Source organism: Manis pentadactyla, chromosome 10 (assembly GCF_030020395.1).
Source record: "Manis pentadactyla isolate mManPen7 chromosome 10, mManPen7.hap1, whole genome shotgun sequence".
Classification (NCBI taxonomy): Eukaryota; Metazoa; Chordata; class Mammalia; order Pholidota; family Manidae; genus Manis; species Manis pentadactyla.
In genome coordinates, this window is record NC_080028.1 from 37,492,297 (window position 1) to 37,513,235 (window position 20,939).

The 20,939-nt window shown below is 49.2% G+C and overlaps 2 protein-coding genes across 3 annotated transcripts; both read left to right on the plus strand.

The window, feature by feature from the left end:
- The first annotated feature begins 539 nt into the window (after window positions 1–539).
- On the plus strand, window positions 540–4,184 carry IGFBP6 (insulin like growth factor binding protein 6). The gene is made up of 4 exons (XM_036915205.2): window positions 540–960; window positions 2,911–3,050; window positions 3,219–3,338; window positions 3,863–4,184. The coding sequence occupies exons 1-4, from the start codon at window positions 642–644 to the stop codon at window positions 3,983–3,985; spliced, it is 702 nt and encodes a 233-aa protein (XP_036771100.1). The 5' UTR covers window positions 540–641; the 3' UTR covers window positions 3,986–4,184.
- Window positions 4,185–4,386: 202 nt separating this feature from the next.
- SOAT2 (sterol O-acyltransferase 2) lies at window positions 4,387–14,797 on the plus strand. 2 transcript variants are annotated; one of them, XM_036915206.2, is made up of 15 exons: window positions 4,387–5,556; window positions 6,014–6,069; window positions 6,574–6,710; window positions 7,039–7,098; window positions 7,432–7,539; window positions 9,081–9,357; window positions 9,763–9,832; window positions 10,386–10,470; window positions 10,964–11,009; window positions 11,198–11,327; window positions 12,271–12,368; window positions 12,758–12,856; window positions 13,349–13,484; window positions 13,999–14,144; window positions 14,342–14,797. In XM_036915206.2, the coding sequence occupies exons 1-15, from the start codon at window positions 5,454–5,456 to the stop codon at window positions 14,390–14,392; spliced, it is 1,602 nt and encodes a 533-aa protein (XP_036771101.2). In that variant the 5' UTR covers window positions 4,387–5,453; the 3' UTR covers window positions 14,393–14,797. The 2 variants fall into 2 exon arrangements, with proteins under 2 accessions (XP_036771101.2, XP_057342632.1); XM_057486649.1 differs by lacking the exon at window positions 7,432–7,539 and having other exon boundaries at window positions 4,388–5,556.
- Window positions 14,798–20,939: the final 6,142 nt, after the last annotated feature.

Genomic DNA, 20,939 nt, shown 5'->3' on the forward strand with positions numbered 1-20,939 from the left:
ACAGCATCTTGGGGATAGGCTCAATTGTCCCTCTCTCAGTTTTGCTTTTCCTCTTCTATCCCTTGGTCGGCTTTTCCCCATCAGTAGCCGGTTCTCCAAGACCCCATTATCCATCATCTCAGCCTTTTCTCATTGTGTTCGTCCGAATGCCTCTCGTGACTCCCACATCCCCCTTCTCTGTCCACTTCCAGACCGCAGTCTTCTCTCCCCACTGGAGTCCCTGCGTCTCCTGCATCCCCACAAAATGGACTTCAGCTTTTCCCTTCATCCCAACTCCCATCCTCTCCTTCTTCCACCCCTCCCCACCCTCCAGTCCCTCCGGCCAGCTGTCCAGCTCCCAAATTCTGGGCGAGATTCCCAGGAACAAAGCAAGAAAAATCAGAGTACTTTGGGAAGTAAACAGAAACTGGGAAGGGATGGAGGAGAAAAGAGTGAGGGAGGACCCAGGTGGGGGGGGCCTCTCCAGTCCCACCCAGTTAAGGGAATGCCCCTGCCTCCCCACACGCACCCCCCTTCACCTGGCTCTTAAAGGGCCCAGCCCCTGACCAGCTGCTACTTAAGGCAGAGGGGAGGCGGCGGGCAGCAGCTGAGCTACGACAGCTCAAGAAGGAGTGGACGTGGACGGGGCAAAAACCCTGACCATGACCCCGCACCGGCTGCTGCTGCTAACTCTGCTGCTCGCCGCCGGGCCAGGAGGAGCCTTGGCACGGTGCCCAGGCTGCGGGCAGGGGGTGCAGGCGGGTTGTCCAGGGGCCTGCGTGGAGGAGGAGGAGGGGGGCCCGCCAGCGGACGGCTGTGCCGAAGCTGGGAGCTGTTTCAGGAGAGAGGGGCAGCAGTGCGGGGTTTACACCCCTAACTGCGTCCCCGGACTGCAGTGCCAGCCCCCCGAAGAAGACGAGGCGCCTCTGCGGGCGCTGCTGCTGGGCCGCGGCCGCTGCCGCCGGGCGCGCGCGCCCTCGGGTGAGTCCGCGCCCCGCCCCGGCCGCGCCCCCATGAGACCCGCAAATCTGTACGCAGGGTCCTGGGGAGACTGGCGCCGGCAGCCTTGCCAGGCTCTGGGTCCTGCCATTGACGCTCTTCCTCTCCAGTTCTGGGAGGCATATCTGGGCAGCGAAGGGCACGCACGTGTGGGTTGCAGCTAGAAGGTTGGGGTGCAGCAAGGAGCCGTGGGGATAAAGCAGGAAAATGCCTGAGCCCTCAACCTTTATGCCCTCTCTACTTTTTTTTCTCTTGAAGAGAAAGGTGGGGAATGGAGTGGGGTTTAGGGTCAGGTTATATGCTGCAATGGCCCAGCACCTTCAGCCCTGGATCCCAAAGCTGGAGAAGGGACCCAGATGTTCCCAGCTGTAACCTGGGGAAAGAGGGAAGGGACCCGCAGACTTCAAAATCCTAGACACACTGAGAAATATCTCCTCTTAGTATCAGGGTGTCCAAAACACCTGAACTTGAGGTCTAATACAGAAGATGCCCCAAATCCAGAGTTGTTTCAAAAACGATACTGGGGTAAGAGTGCAGGTGCTGGGACCCCAAAAGAGGGAGATAGAAGTGGGAGAAGAAGAAATCTGCCAAATTAGAGTTACAATTTAAAGCTGCTCAGATCTCTCCACCCACCCCACCCCACCCTACCCCAGGGAGGAGAATAGAAGGCTGAGTCATTGGGTGGGTGGGACAGAAGTGAGTCAGAACCTGGGAGATAGGGGACAGCAGGGAGATGGGAAGAGCAGAAAATGCAGGCAGCCCCCCACCCCAGGGACATCTGAGGACCTCCTTTCTTCCATGGCAAGGGATGGGAATTAACTTGGAGTTTCTTTCATTCCCAAATACCTAGGTCCAGGCTGCTAAGTGTCCTCCTAGAAGGTCTGGCTGGGTCCAAGGAAGCAGCGGGAGCATGGTCATGGTAGGGGTGCTAAATGGAGGGAATGAGGGACAAGGTTTGAGGAGTGTGAAGGAAGAAGGATCAGACTTAGCATTGCAGAGAAAATGGTTCTTGGGTTCTGAGTAGTAGGCAGAGGGGAGCAACTCTCTAGGTTTGAGGCCTGGGGACTGAGCAGAGATTGTCTTTGGGCATGGAAAGGCTGAGACCATTCCTTCAGGAGTCATAATATCTAATTTTACAGCTGGGGCAAATTCCAAGCAGTGCATGCTCCCCTCCTTGCTGCCCTTACTTATTTCCTCACCCATTCCCATCCTGAGCTCTTCCCAGGCCTCCCAGACACCATGCGTGAAACCCTCCAGAGCCAGGAGCAGCCTGCAGGTTGGAAGCCCTGCATTGCCTGCACCTGTGCAACTTGCCCTTCACCAGTCCTGGATAAGGGCTGAATCACATGTGTTCCTGGGACCACTGAGGTTGCGCTGGGCTGATGATCCACAGGGGACCAGAAGAGAGAGGCCCCCACTGCAGTGCCCCAAAAGTAACCACATCGCAGGCCTGAGAGGGATGGGCTGAGTCACAGCAGGGTCACAGCGGGGACACACATTCCACTTGGGTCCCTGCTGACCCCCTCCCACATCCCATGCTCTTTGGCCCCATCTCCCTAGCCTGGTGCACCCCCTGCTGGCTTCTTGTGGAACAGTCAGGTCCTTTCACCCCAAGCCAAAGGCTCCCAGCGTTATTTGCATTTGTTCTCAATTTTTTGCTTTCCAAAGTGCTTCTCCCTTATAAGTCTTAAAACTAGCTGAGGATATTATCAGAAAAGGTAATATCACCATTTGTCAGAGAAAGAAACTGAAGCCAGGAGAAGATAACAGGGAACCACCTTCCAACTCCCCTCACTTCTACTGCTGCAAAAGCCCCATGTTCTCCCCTCTTTAGAGGGAAGGGGTGAGCAAGGCTCTGTTCCAGTTGGCTTTGGTCTTTGATGTCTGGCTGATTTCTGGCCTCTTCTTCCCCTAATCCTCTTGTGGCTGCAGGGGAGAATCCTAAGGAAAGTAAACGCCAAGCAGGGACCACTCGCCCACAGGACGTGAACCGCAGAGACCAGCAGAGGAATCCAGGGACCTCCACCACTCCTGCCCGGCCCAATCCTGGGGGTGTCCAAGACACCGAGATGGTGTGTTTGGGGCTATCAGGGAGCAGGAGGGGTGGGGAGCCCTAGAGACTCCCATCTGAGACTGCTCCTGTAGGCTTGGAGAAGTCTCCCTGCTGGGTCCCGGGAGCCCGACTGGACAGCGCAAAGAGGCTGAAGCAGTTCTGAGCTGCCTGCTCTCCCTTCCCCCAGGGCCCATGCCGCAGGCACCTGGACTCTGTGCTGCAGCAACTCCAGACCGAAGTCTATCGAGGAGTTCACACCCTCTACGTTCCTAATTGTGACCATCGGGGCTTCTATCGTAAGCGGCAGGTGAGGTCACTCCTCTCCTCTCAGTCCACCAGTACAAGGTTCCTACCAGGGACAGGGGTAGGCGGCTTACAGTGGCATAAATAAAACACAGCCTCTGCCTTTAAGGATCTCCCAACTCAGGGCCCACACAAACAGAATAACCAACCACACCCTGTAAAAGGGAGTTAGAATGCCTAACTTGGAGGTTAGCAAATGTGAGGGGTGTCAGAATCACCTAGAAGGCTGTGAACACACAGGTGGCTGAGCCCTACAGAGCCAGGGAACTTGCATTTCTAACACCATCCCTAGTGGTGCTGCAGCTGTTGGTTTGGGAACGACTCTTGGAGAATTATCATTCTGGCCTAGAAGAATGGGCATGATTTAGCAAGTGAAGAAGAGAAGCAAAGGAAGGGAACCCAGCCGCCTCAGTGTCCTGAGAACTCTCAGACTCAGGAGCCCACAGCCTGTCGCCACCCAAGGGCCCCCTCCTGCCTCTCCCACTGGAGCCGCAGCCCCACCTCTGATCCATGTACCTCTTTCCCCAGTGCCGCTCCTCTCAGGGGCAGCGCCGAGGTCCCTGCTGGTGTGTGGATCGGATGGGCCAGCCCCTGCCAGGGTCCCCGGATGGCGATGGAAGCTCCTCTTGTTCCCCTGGGAGCAGTGGCTAAGGTTGGGTGGGGTGCTGCTGGACCCCTGGCAGGAGCATGTGGCTGTCATCTTGGGTCATTTATGAGTGATGAGTAACTCAGGGGCCCTGAGCCCCACACCCCAGCTTCAGGCCCTGCCCCACTGTCCCCCTCACCCTGGGAAGATTGCTGGTGTTGGCTGAGGAGGGTTAATAAAACTGTGCTGGGGGCCTCTGGCCTATGTCTCTGTGTCTACTTCTCATATTTCTGGGGCCCCAGGGCCTTCTCTGTACCCCTTCCTGCCCCCCATAGCTGCTCTCCTTTCTTGTGCTCACCTTCCATCCTTCCCACTGTACTAGGAACCCAGGAGACAGCCAGTGGCAATGGTCTCAAGCCTCACCCAATTACCCACCAGGGAGTGGGGAAGGGAGGTGGATGTGGGGAGACACAGAGACCATGACCTTGGTCTGAGGTTGTGACTTTGTTTCTAACACTGATCTTTGGACACAAGGGGAAAGGAAGGATTAATAGTTAATCCCCAGCAGGAACCCAACAAAGGAACTCTCGAAGTACTTACCCTTCTATTGCATCCTACTAGAAAAAGAAGAAATTTATTATTTGAGCTCCTCCCATGGGCAGGCCCCAGGTCATGTGCTTTTTTTTACCTGGACCACCTCATTTTATGCTTACAGTAACCTTGTGACATAGGGACTTTTGCCCCCATTTTTCAAAGGAGGAAACTGCAGCTTAAAATATTGGGGTCACTTGCCTGAACTACACAGCTAGTAAATGATGAAGGGAGGATTTCAATCTGGTTTTTCCCTATGTGGCAATGCCTGGCATTCCTTAAGGGCTGAATAACTTTATTTTGCCTCCTTTCTGCCTACATGCTAATTCAAGCAGGTGTAGGGAAGAGCTGACTTTTGGGGGCCTGGCACCAGGGTTGCCTGGAGGGCCCACAGCAACATGGTTGTCACAGGTGCCAACCCCATCAGAATGTTAATCACATGCATTCAGCACATTCAAGTTGACCAGATTCTTTCACACACCTTATCTCATGGGCTAAGGGAACTGAGGGCACTGATACCTGAAGATGTATCTGCCTCCTGCCCGACCTTTAGGCTGCAGGGAAAGGGGTTAGAAGAGAGCCATGCCAGGTGATAAGCCTCAGAGGCAAAGTCCCCCTTCCCCCCCACGAACACAGGTTCATGGCCACCATTCCTGTGGGAGGGATAGCACGCTTGGAGTGGGCATCTAGGCAGTCGTTGGGTTGTTGGGAAGATTGCAGCCACCACTGTTGACAGCCAGCAGAGCAGAGCCTGGGCTGGGAAGTGCTATCCTCTGTATCGATTAACTTATCATGCTCCTGGAGGCCCCCTCCTCCTGAAAGGACTTTAGTCTTTGATGCTGTCAGATGAGCTGAGTGTGATAAGAGCTTGGCAGCCTGGGAAGGAAGGGAGAGAACACGCACCACACCAGGGCCTCCTGCTGCCCAGTCAAGACTCACATCATGGAGCCAAGGGCAGCCCAACTGCGGAAGAGAGAAGGGCTGAGAGGAGAGCAGAACCCGTTCCCCAGAGAAGAAGTGTCATCTGGGAGTGCAGAAAGCCCAGGTGGGGTCGGAGGTGGGGCTGCATTGTTGAGAGGGGGCTCCTGCTATCTACCTTCAATCCTTTCTGCCCTCCTGGGAGGTTAGGGAAGACGGACCTTGCCTCTGCCCCTAATTGTCCAGCTGGGAGAAGGAGGGGAAAAAGGATATTCAGAGCTGTGGCCTTGCCTTACCTTTCTGACTCTTTGGCCCTGAAGGCAAAGGTTCCTGTTTCCCTGGGAACCGTTTCCAGTAATGTCATTATGCTCCCTGCTTGCCAACGGCCTCCTCACCCCCTGCTTAAAAGATCTTCCCCCTCTGACTACCCCACCCGTGAGACTAGATATCAACTGGTTGGGGGGCCAGGAGGCTGCTGAGCCTACAGAAAGCATTTCTTGTATAGAGGATGCCTCTGGGTTTGCACCAGGCAGCTGAAGCCTAAATCCACCCCCTGGGGTATGCCCTTTGACCCCTCCTCCTAGGAAACACTGAGGTGCCCAGAAGCCCGGATTTGGTGCAATGGACCCGACACATGGAGGTGAGGGAGGTCAGAAGTCAGACATCAAGATGGACATGTCCTAGGGTGGAGGGAGGGAGGGGTAAAGACCTGCCTGGTGATAAAAATAATGTGTTCTTAGGTTCAAACCCCTCAGATCAGGTTAGAGCTAAGGGTTAAGATGGAGGGGCTTGAAACACAGGTCATCAAGGCAGGGGCCAAAAGTCAGCCAGTGAACAGTCTTCTTTTGGTGGGACTAGAGGTCGGAAGAGAGAAGGCTGGGTCAGAGAGAAGAGAGTAGGGTCAGAGATGACAATGTGGTTGGGATTCAGACCCACGGACTGGACTGGAAGGGTCTTCCTTGCATCCCCACTGCTGTCCTGGGAAGCCAGAGGGAGATGAATTCTTGGGGGACCTCTGGGCAGGACCTGCACTTGTTCATCTCCCCACCCCTGGCACCTAGCAGTGTGCCAGGATATGTGTGGTGAATGAGAGGATGGCTGCCTGGGCAGAGGGACAATGGCCCTGCCCTGCTTTGCCCTTCAGGCTGTGAAGACACAGTTGCTGGCGCAAGCCCAGGGACAGCTGCTGGAACTGTTGGATCGGGCCATATGGGAGGCCATGCAGTCCCACCCACCACCAGGTGGACCTCCACCCTCTACTCCTCCAGATTCCTTGAGCAAGTAAGAATCTGAGAAGCCAGGGAATGGCTTCCCCATTTTAAGGAATATGAGTCATAAACATCATCTCATGCATTCTCTGCCAGCGTTGGCATGACCCCAACTTCAGCCTTCCCTCTTCTCCCCTTATCGCCTCTGCCTTCCTGACACTGACCTCCACCTCTGGGCCTTGCCCCAACCCTGACCTTCTATGTGGTCCTGCCCTCTGGCCCTAGCCCTTACCTTCCTGTACTACTGCTCTTGGTTCTCAAGTATTGATTTTTTGCAAGGCCCTGCCCTTTACCCACTGCCTTCTTCCTTTGGGTCCTGACCCAGAACTGTTTCAATTCAGGACCTGGAAGCCATCCCTGGGGAAATGGAAAGTTTTCATCAACAGAAAGTCCCTGCTTGAGTAAGTCAGGGGTGAGGACAGGGGATGGGAAGAAAAGAAAGGGCTTTGGGTGGGAGTCCAGGACCACATTTCTCATCCTCAGGTCCTAGGTGGTGTGGGGGAGGACTTGGAGAGAGAGGGTTTCTCAGGTTCAGTTTCCCCACTTGCCCTGGGTGTGATTGTGGAAGAAAGGCCACCAGAATGAGACGTGTCTGGGCCCTGGGACAGAGGTCCCAGCCCTTAGCTGGAAGTTCTCAATCTCTAGACCCCATCCGCACAAGTCTACAGAGCCTGAGCTAGTCTGCATGACCTTGAGGACCTCCCACACTGACATCTGGGCCCCTGTCCCTCCAGTGAGCTGATGGAGGTGCAGCATTTCCGCACAATCTACCACATGTTCATCGCTGGCCTGTGTGTCTTCATCATCAGCACCCTGACCATTGACTTCATTGATGAGGGCAGGTAGGCCCCCCCAACGCACAGATCGGTTCAGACCCCCTGGGTCCCCAGTGCTCTACCTGCCACTGGCCCAGAAAACACATACCCCCCTTTGACCATTGGACATGCATCAGTATTGCTCCCAACCACCTTCCCGCCTAAACCGTGCTTTGACACTTCTCCCTTCCACAGCCTTGGATGGCCCTTGGTCTGTCCCCCCAGGGTCAGCCACTCTGGGGACACTATATCCCCATTCAAATGCTTCTCAGTAGGACCCTTGCCCTGAGGTAGATACGTGTGTGTGCACACACGTGCACACTTCATACCCACTGCTCTCACTCACCCCTTTCCAAGTCAGTGCTGTTTAATGCAACTCCCACTGAGCACCTCCTAAGTGCTGCCCTGGGGGCCAGAGAGGCCCGTCCATCACATGGGGAAGACAGGCCTGCACACCAGTACCACTGCAGACTGTGTCCTGCACAGAGTGCCCCCCACCAGGAGATGAGCCTCACGGGGCTGTCTACCCCTGGGGGTCTTACTGCATGGCCCCCACCTCATCCTAAGCAGGGCTTGGGAAGCATGAGAGGAAGAGCACCAGGGAGCTGCAACAGCTCTCCCTTTGCGTGACAGTGTTGTCACTGTTAATTATGTGAGGATTATAAAGATCAAATCTCAGTGAACAGTTCACATACAAGCAAAGTGACAGATGATGGACCTTCTTTTTTTTATTATTATTATCTTTTACAATTTTGTATTGTTTCAAATATAATAGCACAGCAGTTCAACCGTTACTCATATTATTAAGTCCTCACCCCCTCTAGTGCGGTCACTGTCAAGTGATTGTCCTTCTTGGCCATCCCCTCAATCCCAGACTGCTCCCCAGAGGTCACATTTGTAACAGTTTGGGGCACTTTCCATGCATTCACATCCCTATGTACATAAGGACCATAAGGACCAAGGATATATATTTTGAGGGGATTTATGTAAGATACTCACTACCTATTGTTTGGTTTTCACTCCCTAACAACCTGTCTTAGAGATCTTTCCATGTCAGTCCATTGTTTTTAACAACTGTAGAGTCCGGAGGGCCAGCTTTTGTTCAGTTAGTTCTTTACTAATTTAGGTTGTTTCCAATTTTTCCATCATTACAAACCATACACTCCACTCTTAATCTAATCACTCAACTACCTGCTTTCTATTAATTCAAGTCTACTGCTACAGACACTCCAGAAGAACAGAACTAATGAAAATCAAACTCTAAACCCCTCACAGCCTAACACCTGTGTACAAAGTACTGAGCCCTTCTGCAACACCATAAAATTCACAGAGGGCTCTAAAGGTCATTTGGAAGCAAACCCATTCCGTGATTGAGTCTCCTCAGTAGTGCCCTGTGCTAGAAGTGCTGGGCAACAGAGGTGCCGTCCTGAACACCTTCAGAGATGGAGCGCTCCCAACCTTCACCAGGCACCTCCGTTTATCTGCAAGAGCTCTGACGGCAGAGCAGGGGTTCAAGGACGCCAGGATGAGCCGAGCATTTGTCTACTTTGTCTCTCCTCCACTCCAAGGCTGATGCTGGAGTTTGACCTACTGATCTTCAGCTTCGGACAGCTGCCCCTGGCGCTGGTGACCTGGGTCCCCATGTTCCTGTCCACTCTGCTGGCGCCCTACCAGGCCCTGCGGCTGTGGGCGAGGCCCCGAGCCTCAGCGGCCTGGATGCTCGGGGTGGGCCTTGGCTGCGCGCTGCTGGCTGCCCACACTGCTGTGCTCGGCCTCCTCCCGTTGCACGTAGCTGTGGAGTATCAGCTCCCGCCAGCGTCGCGCTGCATCCTGGTCTTTGAGCAGGTGAGGGCCGGGGCAAGGGTGCCGCGCAGCGGCGAGCCTCACCAAGGGTCCGGAGCCCTACGACAGAGGGCACCTAATCCGTCCGCATTAGCGGGGCGGAACTGGGGGAGGATCCTAGGAAATGTTGACGAAACGGACGTCCTTAGGCAAATATAATCACACTCCTTACAGGGGATCAGGGGTTGGTTGGCTGGGGCCTCTGACCTTTCCTGTACTCCTTTACCCTCAATGCATTCCAGCAACCCTCTGTGTTAGGCTATAAAATTATCCGACAAAAAGAATATGGGCTATGACCATACACATTAACAATCTGCCTGTCTCCCTCAGGTAAACAAGAGCACAGAGAGGTTAAGTGATTTGTTCAAAGCCACACAGCAACTTAACCTCCCTTCTACTCCATCTCAGGTCAGGCTCCTGATGAAAAGCTACTCCTTCCTGAGAGAGTCTGTGACTGGGACCCTTTGTGCCACAGGAGGTGAGGCTTTCAGTTGGCCCTGCAGTGAACTCAGTCCTCCTGGCTGGTTGAATGCAGCCAGCAATTGCAGGATCCTCATAAAAGTGTCCTAAGCCCATCTTGCCCCCAGGGCAGAGCTCTGACCCCCACCTGGACTTTGTGGGCCTTAGTACTCATCTTCAGGTCCCATCTCTGAGAGACAGCACCTCTGTTGCCTAGGACTTCTGGCACTTTCCCATTTCCAGGCCTACCCTGCAAACACCCAGAGTATGAGAGCCTTATATTAGCAAGTCAAAGAAGAAGGAAAGAATGGGTGGTGGGATTTGTGGGTGCCAGGTGAGGCTCTGGCCACAGCAGGCCCTGCACCAGAAAATCGGGTACCTGGAATGGAAGCTAAAGAGGGCTGCCAGAGAGCAGGTGCAGCTCCTTCCTGGTTTCACCTCCCCCACACCACCTCCACAGGCATCCCCACTGCCTCAGTCCTAACCAGCTCTCCTCCCATCAGCCCCACACCCTCCCCCAGCATTCCCACTCACCTCTGCCCTCTCTCACTTGCCTTCTCACTCCTCCCCAGGTGAGTGCATCCGGGCTCCCAGCTTCTTCAGCTACCTCTATTTCCTCTTCTGCCCCACACTCATCTATAGGGAGACTTACCCCAGGTAAGCCCCCTCCTCTCCCCCAAAGGCCCGGGCCCTTCAGGGACCTCACCCTACATCGTTCCTCTCCCCTCGTCCTTTGGCCTCACCCCAGACATTGGCCACTTTCTCAGGAAGCATCCCATAGTAAACATGGGAAACAAGTGGCAGGTAGACTACCCCTTGTTCTTGACCAGCTTATAGCTAACTCAAGGGTGACCATCTGTCCTCGTTTGCCCAGGACTGTCCCAGTTTTAGCACTGAAAATCCTACGTCCTGGGAAACCTCTCAGTCTGGTGCAGACTATGGATGGTTGGTCACCTTATTGACATTCAAGCGAAAAATACCATCTCTGTTCTGGAAGATTCACAGTGTTCTAGACCTCCAGGTCCCCAGATAATCCTCCCAGGCCTGAGCAATTGAGGGAAATTCGGAGAGAGGGCCCCGGAACCTGTGCCCCAGTGAGCAGGGAGCAAGATAAAAGGATGAGAAAACTATTATCCTGTTGCTGCTGCAGGACACCCAACGTCAGGTGGAATTATGTGGCCAAGAACTTTGCCCAGGTCAGAAGATGGGACAGAAGGGTGGCTTGTGACTCATGGTGGCTAAGGGAGCATTTCTGGGAGTAAGCTGGGGGACACTTGGGGAGGAGGTCAGAGGCTGGGGCTAAAGGAAGAGGAGCCAGGAGCTGATCGGGAGTCCAATTCCAGTGATCCCTCTTGAAGTTGTGTGTCCCTGACTCCCTCCCCAGGCCCTCGGCTGCGTACTGTATGCCTGTTTCATCCTGGGTCGCCTTTGTGTTCCTGTATTTGCCAACATGAGCCAGGAGCCCTTCAGCACCCGGGCCCTGATGCTCTCCATCATGCATGCCACGCTGCCAGGTATGCCCACCAAAGACAGGGTGGGAGAAGGCTGCAGCCTGGAGGAGGCTTAGCAGGGGATTCCTCCCTCCCCTCATTCTTTACCTTCAGTCAGTTGCAACACCTTGTCTCTGTGGATCATCCCTAACACCTGTCTCATCACTCATACTCAAGTTCCCAGTTCAGATTGCCATCCAACACCCCCTCTCCACATTAGCCTCCTAGCCTGTCTCCTCCCCACCCAAATCTTTCCTCTCCCTTCTGCCCCTGATATTGCTGCCTGGACAGACAGAATAATCATTCACTACCCTGTTTCAAGAACTCCAGTGACTCCCCATTGCTGGCATTGCCAAATAAGATTCACACCCTTGGGCTGGCATCAAGGTCCCTTCCTGGGCAGCCTCACCTGTCTTCTCATCCCACAAGCTCAGCCATTCCTTGAAAGACATGCAGTTCTATGCTTCTAGGCCTTTGCTTATACTGCTCCCTTGGCTTGCAATGGCCTTTCCCCATTTTCCAGCTATGAAATCCAGTTCCTTCGTGGAGGCCTATGGCTAAGATGCCTGCTCTTCTAGAAGACCTTCATTTTTTAGCCATCAGTCACCACGACCCACCCCTTGCTCTGCACACCCAAGCGCATTAGTGGCCACCATGCTTAGCTCCCAATACATTGGCGTGGTTGGATATGTCTCCATCTCTGTCTCTGCCTCTGTTGCTATCTTCTCTCTTTCTCTCCCCTACCACTCTGTGAACACTCAAACACTAGGGGCTTTAAGATTCATCTCTGTATCCCCAACATCTGTCATGGAGTTCATGTGCAATTATGAATTGATGAATGCATGAATTAGTGAATTGCTGATAAATGATAGGTAGAGTTGGGGCCCTGGTTGCCAGGACTCCTCAGAGCCTCCTGGGGCTCCAGGTGGGCCAGTCTGGCCTGCAATCCCTCGTCCCCTCTCTCCAGGCATCTTCCTGCTGCTGCTTATCTTCTTCGCCTTCCTCCACTGCTGGCTCAATGCCTTCGCAGAGATGCTGCGATTTGGAGACAGGATGTTTTACCGGGTAGGGCCTGGACCTGAGCCATTGGGAAGCTGGATACAAGAAGGGATCTGGGGATGCTGTGGCTATGTTGTGCTGTCAATCTTTCACATTGAAAAAGGCACTCCTCTGGCTGTGGTTACAATGTCCCCTTCCACCCCATGACCAGCCAGGACTAACTGCTTTTGTATGAGTAGTACTTTGGAATCTTCTCCCAGAGAGGGAGCAGAAGGGCAGTCAGGGACCTAGGTCCTGAAGAGAGGGCTTGCTGTTTCTCTTCTGCCTGCAGCCAGCCCTTGTGGGAGAACATTGGGACAAGTTGTCAGGGGCAGGGATGAGAAACTGGAGCCTGGGAAGAGACAGGGCCCTGATGCTCACCTCCTACCCCCAACCTTGTCTCTACCCTGCCCTAGGACTGGTGGAACTCGACATCCTTCTCCAACTACTACCGCACCTGGAACGTGGTGGTCCATGACTGGCTGTATAGCTATGTATATCAGGATGGAATGTGGGTATGGACTCGGCAGAACCCCTAGGCTCCCCAGCTAATAGAGCCTCTCTGGGACACTCTCCTTCCCTCCCTCTGCACCATCCACCTTGCCAGACCTAAGGGCTCCCTTGACTGCCCCCATTCTACCCAACCCAATGGGGAGAATCCTTCTTATGATCTAACTTCCTTTCCTTACTCCATGCCCTCCAGAGGGCAATTCTCCCCTCCCTAGCCTTCTAAAGAATATGCATATAGCAATTTCAGTTACCAAGAATTTTCAGACACATGATATGTGCAGTAACCCTGAGAAGTAAGTATTATTATATCCCGTTTTAAAAATTGCATCTACGGCCCAATGGGCTAATAAAATGCTCTTAAATAAGATATGTCAGCCCTTCCCAAATCCCATATCTTTCCATTATGCTGCACACCCTCCTGGCTTCCTTCATGAGGGGCCTTCTGTGGAGGAGTCTTAGGGAGACTTACTCCACCCTCTTCTCCCGGCCTCTGCCAGCTCCTGGGTGGCCGGGCCCGAGGGGCAGCCATGCTGAGCGTGTTCTTGGTCTCTGCAATGGTCCATGAGTACATTTTCTGCTTTGTTCTGGGATTCCTCTACCCCGTCATGCTGATACTCTTCTTCGTCATTGGAGGTGAGCTTGGCCTCTGTGAGCCATTGGAGGGGGAACTGGTCAGAGGAAAGACTCCTGCTCCCAGAGACTCCAAACTGATGGAGAAGGTCACACACACCAAACAGAAGGGGATGTGCATGACTTCTGGGGCGAGGCACGAGAATTGTGACAGTGGGGATGTGAAGGGACTTGGGAGCAGAGAGTGAGGCAGCATCAAGGGACAGCAGGTGGGTATTCTGAGGGATGTGGGAGAAGATTTCTGGGTGAAGAGGAGCATCTGAGCAGGGCACACATAGAGGAAGACAAAAGTGAAAAAACTGGCACGAGGTTGGGAGGTTTCATATGTGATCAGGATACTGAAGTACAAACTAAAAAATCCTGGTTTTACATGAGCCACTTGAACCCTCCATGGGTTTCTGGAGTTGAGTTCAAGATCTTCCCCGATGATCTTCCCAGTGTCCTAGGATGGAGGGCAGCCAGGGAGATAAAACACAGGTATTTGGAACTGGAGTGACTACCTTTCTTTCTGCCTCAGGGCTGCTGAACTTCATGATGCATGACCGGCACACGGGCCCAGTATGGAACGTGCTAATGTGGACCCTGCTCTTTCTGGGCCAGGGCATCCAAGTCAGCCTGTACTGCCAGGAGTGGTATGCACGGCAGCACTGCCCCCTACCCCAGGTAAGACCACAATCCTCACTCAGCTCCCCATCTAGGAGGACACACCTCCCCTTCCCAATAGCCAGTCCCTTGTTGTCCAATTCAACAGCCACAATCAGGGGCCAGGGCCTGTTTCAGGTGATGGGCTCCCATATCTTGGATGTGCAGGGTGGGCAACAGGAGGGAGCTCATTCACAACTCACCCTTCTCTGGCACAGACAACCTTCTGGAGCTTGGTGACACCTCAGTCTTGGTCCTGCCATAGCTAGAGGTCAGGAACCCTCACTGCCCAGATGACACCACCAAGTTCTTCTCTGCCTGCAAAGCCTGGAACCAGGGCTCCTCCCTCTGCACTCCCAGACCTAGCTCTGAGTCAAGGGGGCCTGGCATGCATGACCCCACTGGGTAACTCCAGGGAACAAGTGTCTGTACCTGTGGACAGCTGAGCACAGACTCAGAATGGTGGTGGCTCTTGAACCCCAGCCCCCTGGACTGGCACAGGGCCCTCTCCCATCCCATGACTGGCCAGACTTGAGGAAGGAGACTTAAAGGACCTTACAGATTTGGTAAATGTTGGGTTATTTTGAGAAACTGGGGCCACCAAGGTCTGAGAAGGGTTTGATTCTTTGTACTCCATCCAATACAATAATAAATTATTTGTGTCTCTTTTGGTTCAGTTATATGTTTATTCGTTCATTCACTATTTGTTGAAGACCCACTTTTGACAAGCCCAGTTGAAGAGTTGTGTCTGCAGAGGCAAGACTCTGTGGTGAGAGGGGCTGAGGCTCTTGGGTGCATCTTGCCTTACTTTGTCCTACCTATCTATCCTACCTTAGCATCCCCCTCTCCCCAAAACCCAGCCTCACTCCCCATTCCACCTCTACTCCTTCTTCAGCTCACATTTGCACACTCTTTTAATCCTTCTACTCCCGACAACCTGTAGCACATTTTGGGAGAGCACATGGCAGCCTCCTTTCCCTTAGCAGACCCAGGAGAGAATCTCCTAAATAGACCTTAGGCAGATATTTTAATTTCATGAGCCACAGTTTCCACAGCTATAAAGTTTTTTATTCCTTTAAAAATGTCTTCTTCCATTGTTTCATTTTTAACCTATTTGTGTCTTTATATTTTTTAAATGTTTCTTGCAATCAGAATTAGGTCTTATGTTTTCTAATACCACATGATATTACTTGCCTTTTAATTGGGATATTTAGACCATTTACATTTAATATGCTTGTTGATATGGTTTAAATCTACCATCTTTCTACTGTTTTCATTTTGTCCCGTCTGTTCTTTGTTCGTTTTCCTCTCTTTTAATGTCTTTATTTGAATTAATTGTGATTCCACAAGTGGAATGAATGGCACATTTGATTTCATTTCTTATATCTTATTGTATGTTCTTTAGTCATTCTGTGTTTTGTTGTTTTGAGCAAGTTGGTATTCATTCCATATCCCCTATTTTCTTGTTATTTTGGAAATTTTACTGTTTTTCCATCCCCTTAATAGTTAGTTACCTTCCTTCCTTGCACTGATAAATAAATATATATATTTCTTTACCATTATTTGAAAATATACCAATTATTTATTCCATTAAGATGTTTTATTTCCTGCCACTTCCACTCCAATAAGAGAGACCTTTAGAATCTTTTACTTACCTCTCTCACTCTGCTTTCAATTCCTAGGTTTGGCTGAGTTAGTATAGTACTTATGGCTCAAGATATAATTAGATGTCTATCAATCTCCATGAACATTTAACAGTATGATATATGGCCAGTTTTCTTGCTCACCATTTGTTCTTTCTCCTCTTCATCTTCCTCTGCGTTCTCTTCTCTGTTCTTTAAAACACTTTTCTTAGTTATTTTGCTTAGGTGAGATATGGAATTGATACACTCTCTGAACCCTTTATCTCCAAATATCTTTCTTTTGCACTGACAGGTGACTGCTTTCTCAGTGACATATGAGATTCCTGGATAGTCATCCTTTTCTCTCAGTATCCCCACTTTTAGCTTCCAGTACTGCAGATGATCCTGTGCCATTCTGATTCTTTTCTCTTTGTGGATAATTTCCTCTTTCTTTCTAGGAGCTTGAAAATGTTTTTCTTTAATCTTTGAATTCAGGAGCTTCGTGCTTTGATGTATGTCTTCTCTTTTTGTATTTTCCTGTGCCCTTTCAGTCTGCAAACCAACCTTTCTTCAGGCTGGCAAAACATTCTTATGTTTTTAAATTATTGCCTCTCCATCTATGCTTTTTCTTTCTTTTGGAACTAATATATTTGAATGTTAGGACTACCGGGTCTATTGTCCAAGTCTCATATTATCCTCATTATTTCCATCTTTTCATATTATGTGCTCTGTGCTTTAAAATATTTTTTCCATTTGTTCTACCAAGTCACCAATTTGAGTCTCAACCAGACTTCTCTCTTTCAATACATATACTGATTTTTTCCTTGAAAATAATATTTTTTAGTTCCAGAAAATATTTTTTTTGTTACACTACTTGTATCCCTGGAGTCTAATATTTTCTTAAATTGTCATGTACCTCTTCAGTGGTTCCTGTGTTGTCTGGTATGCAGGAAAACCAACTGTAATGACCTCATCCCTGTAGGGCCATAGCCTGCTGAGTCATGCTTTTTCAGCATCCCTTGGCGCTGATCTCTGCTCAGGGGCTCTCCAAAGCTGGTCTCCAGGCTCCTTCATATTGCTAATGAGGAAGCGCCTCACCAGGTCTCCACACCAGGCCTTCCTCCCCATCTGTTCCTGTTCTCAGACACCAGAGCTCCTGGTTCTCGAGCCCTTAGCCTCTAACTGGGAGTTACACCAGTGGCTCTCCTGGTTCTCAGGCCTTTGGATTCAGAATGAATTACACCCCTGTTTTTCTGGTTCTCCAGCTTGTGGATGGCAGATTGTGAGACCTCTCAGCTCCATAACTGAGTGAGCCAATTACTCTAATTAGCCTCCTGTATATATCTATATATACCATATTAGTTCAGTTACTCTGGAGAACCCTGACCAATACGATGGATATTTGGACTGCTTCCACTTTTGGGCTATTATGAATAATGCTGCTATGAACATTTGTGTATAAGTTTCTGTGTGGATGTATTTTCATTTCTCTTAGATGCATTACTGGGTCATATTGTAACTCTATATTTAACCTCTGAGTTGCTGCCAGACTATTTTCCAAAGTGGCTGCACCAGTTTTAAATGTATGAGGGTTCCAATTTCTCCACATCCTTACAGACACTTGTTACTTTGTTATTTCTCTTTTTATATTCTAGCCATCCTGATGAATATGAAATGGTATCTTGTGGTTTTGATTTGTATTTCCCTGATGACTAATGATATTGAACATTCATGTGTTTATTGGCCGTCTTCTTTGGAGAAATGTCTATTCAGATCCCTGGGCCCAGCTTTTAATTGGGCTGTTTTTTCATTACTGAGTTGTAAGAGTTCTTCATCTATTCTACATATAGGTCCCTTATCAGATATACAATTTGCAAAAAAATGTATTCTTCTGTTCAGTAGGTTGTCTTTTCTCATTCTTAATGGTGTCCTTTGAAATACAAAAGTTTTAAATTTTGATGAGATCAAATTTTCTGTCTTTTCCTTGGTTGCTTGTGTTTTGGTATCATGTGTAAAAAGATTTTGCCTAACTCCAGCTCACAAAGATTTACTCCTATTCCATTGTCCTTAGGACATGCTACTCTCTCAGCATCAACATGTAATGGTATGCATCAATATTGCCCATCTAGGAAATTCACTTATGCTTTGGTGTTGAGTTTTTATTGGAGCTTCATTCTACAGGCATACTTAACTGCCCATGTGGTTGAATTCAGTATTCTGCCTCCTCTCCAATTCCTGGTCAAGCTGATATCACATGACCCAAGGAACACACTATGAGTCACCCTTTTAGTTTAAACTTCCAAGTGTGGTCTAAGGGGACTACCATGAGTAACAAAGGCACACTTTTACTTGGGAAATTCCAAAAGTTTAGAGCTTACCTCCCTGGAGTCAGGGACACAGCCCAGGCCTTTCTACAGGCAAAGCCAAATTCTTCACATCTTCTATTCCTACACTGTTGAGAGTTTATTTATTTATTTATTTTTGTTTTGGTATTATTAATGTACAATTACTTGAACATTACGGTTACTGGACTTCCCCTATTATCAAGTTCCCCCCACATACCCCATTACAGTCACTGTCCATCAGCGTAATAAGATGCTATAGAATCATTACTTGTCTTCTCTGTATATACTGCCTTTCCCTTGTCCCCCACTGCTACATTATGTGTGCTAATTGTAATGCCCCTCTTTCCCCCTTATCCTTCTCTTCCCACCCATCCTCCCCAGTCCCTTTCCCTTTGGTAACTGTTAGTCCATCCTTGGGTTCTGTGAGTCTGCTGCTGTTTTGGTCCCTCAGTTTTTTTCTTTGTTCTTATACTCCACAGATGAGTGAAATCATTTGATACCTGTCTTTCTCTGCCTGGCTTATTGCACTGAGCATAATACTCTCTAGCTCCATCCATGTTGCAAATGGTAGGATTTGTTTTCTTCTTATGGCTAAGTAATATTCCATTGCGTGTATGTACCACATCTTCTTTTTTTAATTTATTTTGGTATCATTAATCTACAATTACATAAGGAACAATTTGTTTACTAGACTCCCCCCATCACCAAGTCCCCCACACATACCCCATTACAGTCACTGTCCATTAGTGTAGTAAGATGCTGTAGAATCACTACTTGTCTTCTCTGTGTTGCACAGCCCTCCTCATGATCCCCCCCACATTATACATGCTAATCATGGTGCCCCTTTCTTTTTTACTGCCCCCCCTTATCCCTCCCTTCCCACCCATCCTCCTCAGTCCCTTTCCCTTTGGTACCTGTTAGTCCATTCTTGGGTTCTGTGAATCTGCTGCTGTTTTGCTCCTTCAGTTTTTTTCTTTGTTCTTATACTCCACAGATGAGTGAAATCACTTGATACTTGTCTTTCTCTGCCCGGCTTATTTCACTGAGCATAATACCCTCTAGCTCCATCCATGTTGTTGCAAATGGTAGGATTTATTTTCTTCTTATGGCTGAATAATATTCCATTGTGTATATGTACCACACCTTCTTTATCCATTCATCTATTGATGGACATTTAGGTTGGTTCCATTTCTTGGCTATTGTAAATAGTGCTGCAATAAGCATAGGGGTGCATATGTCTTTTTCAAACTGGGCTCCTGCGTTCTTGGGGTAAATTCCTAGGAGTGGAATTCCCAGGTCAAATGGTATTTCTATTTTTAGTTTTTTGAGGAACCGTCATACTGCTTTCCACAATGGTTGAACTAATTTACATTCCCACCAGCAGTGTAGGAGGGTTCCCCTTTCTCCACATCCTCACCAACATTTGTTGTTGTTTGTCTTTTGGATGGTGGCCATCCTAACTGGTGTGAGGTGATATCTCATTGTGGTTTTAATTTGTATTTCTCTGATGATTAGCGATGTGGAGCATCTTTTCATGTGACTGTTGGCCTTCTGAATTTCTTTTTTGGAGAAGTGTCTGTTCAGTTCCTCTGCTGAGAGTTTTTATCAGCAATTGATATCGGATTTTATATCTTTACTGCATCAATTGAATGATAATGTTTTTCTTTTAAAGTCTGTTAATATGTTGAATTGCACTGATTAATTTTTTAACATTAAACCAACTGTAAGATAAATTCTAACCAAAATAAGCAGGCGACGAGAGGCAACAAAGGGCCAGGCACTTTATTTGAGTGCAATCCTGGGCCATGTTCCCCAGTCTGGCTAGTCACAGGCCAGGGAAGGCATGCTCAGCGGGGCAGGCAGCGAGTTTTTAAAGAAGGTAGGGGGAGGCAGAGCTTAGATTTACAGTGGCGCGAGGATTGGCTAGCCTAAGGCACGTTTTTCAGGTTGGGAGGGGGCAGCAGCCGGGGACTTTGGCACATCATCAGTGTCTGACAGGCTCACCCCTCCCTCCAGTGCCTCCAACCTTACACCGACCTTGAACTCCTGGGGTAAATCTCACTTAATCATGATGTATAATATTTTTCTATATTATTAGATTCAATTTGCTATACTTGCTTTAAGAATTTTTGTGTATATGTCAAGATGGATTTTGCTTTGTAGTTTGTTTCTTTTTCTTGCCATGTATTTCTCTAGTTTTCATATCATATTCATATTTGGTACCACATTCTAGGCAGTTAAACATGTCTCAAATGTTAAAGGATTCAAATTATATATGTTTTTTGACTAAAATGGTTTAAATTAGAAATCAGTAACAGAAAGATTTGGACAGTTCCTAAATGTATGGAATCTAAAGAGTGCCCTTCTTAATAACCCTTGAATTGAAGAATAAATTTAAAGGGAAAATAGAAAGTATTTTGAACCAAATGAAAATGAAAATACAACATATCAATATTTATGAGATGAAGCTGAAGTGGTACTTAGTAATTTATAACCCTGAACACCTATGGCAGAAAAGAAGAAAAGTCTAAAACCAGTGTCCTCAGCCTTCACCTTATGAAACTGGAAAAAGAAGAGTAAATTATAGCCAAAAGAATCAGAAGAAAGGACATAGCAAAATTAGAACAGAAATCAATTAAATAGAAAATGATGAAGAAATTCAGTGAAACCAAAGTTGGTTCTTTGAGATCTATAGTAACAAACCTCTAACTAAACAGGAAAAAGAGAGAGAGGACACAAGTCATCATATATGAGGAATGAGACAGGTACAGTATTACAGATTCTACAGATGCTAAAAGGATAAGGAAACAAATTTATACCAATAAATCCTACAACTTAGATGAAAATAG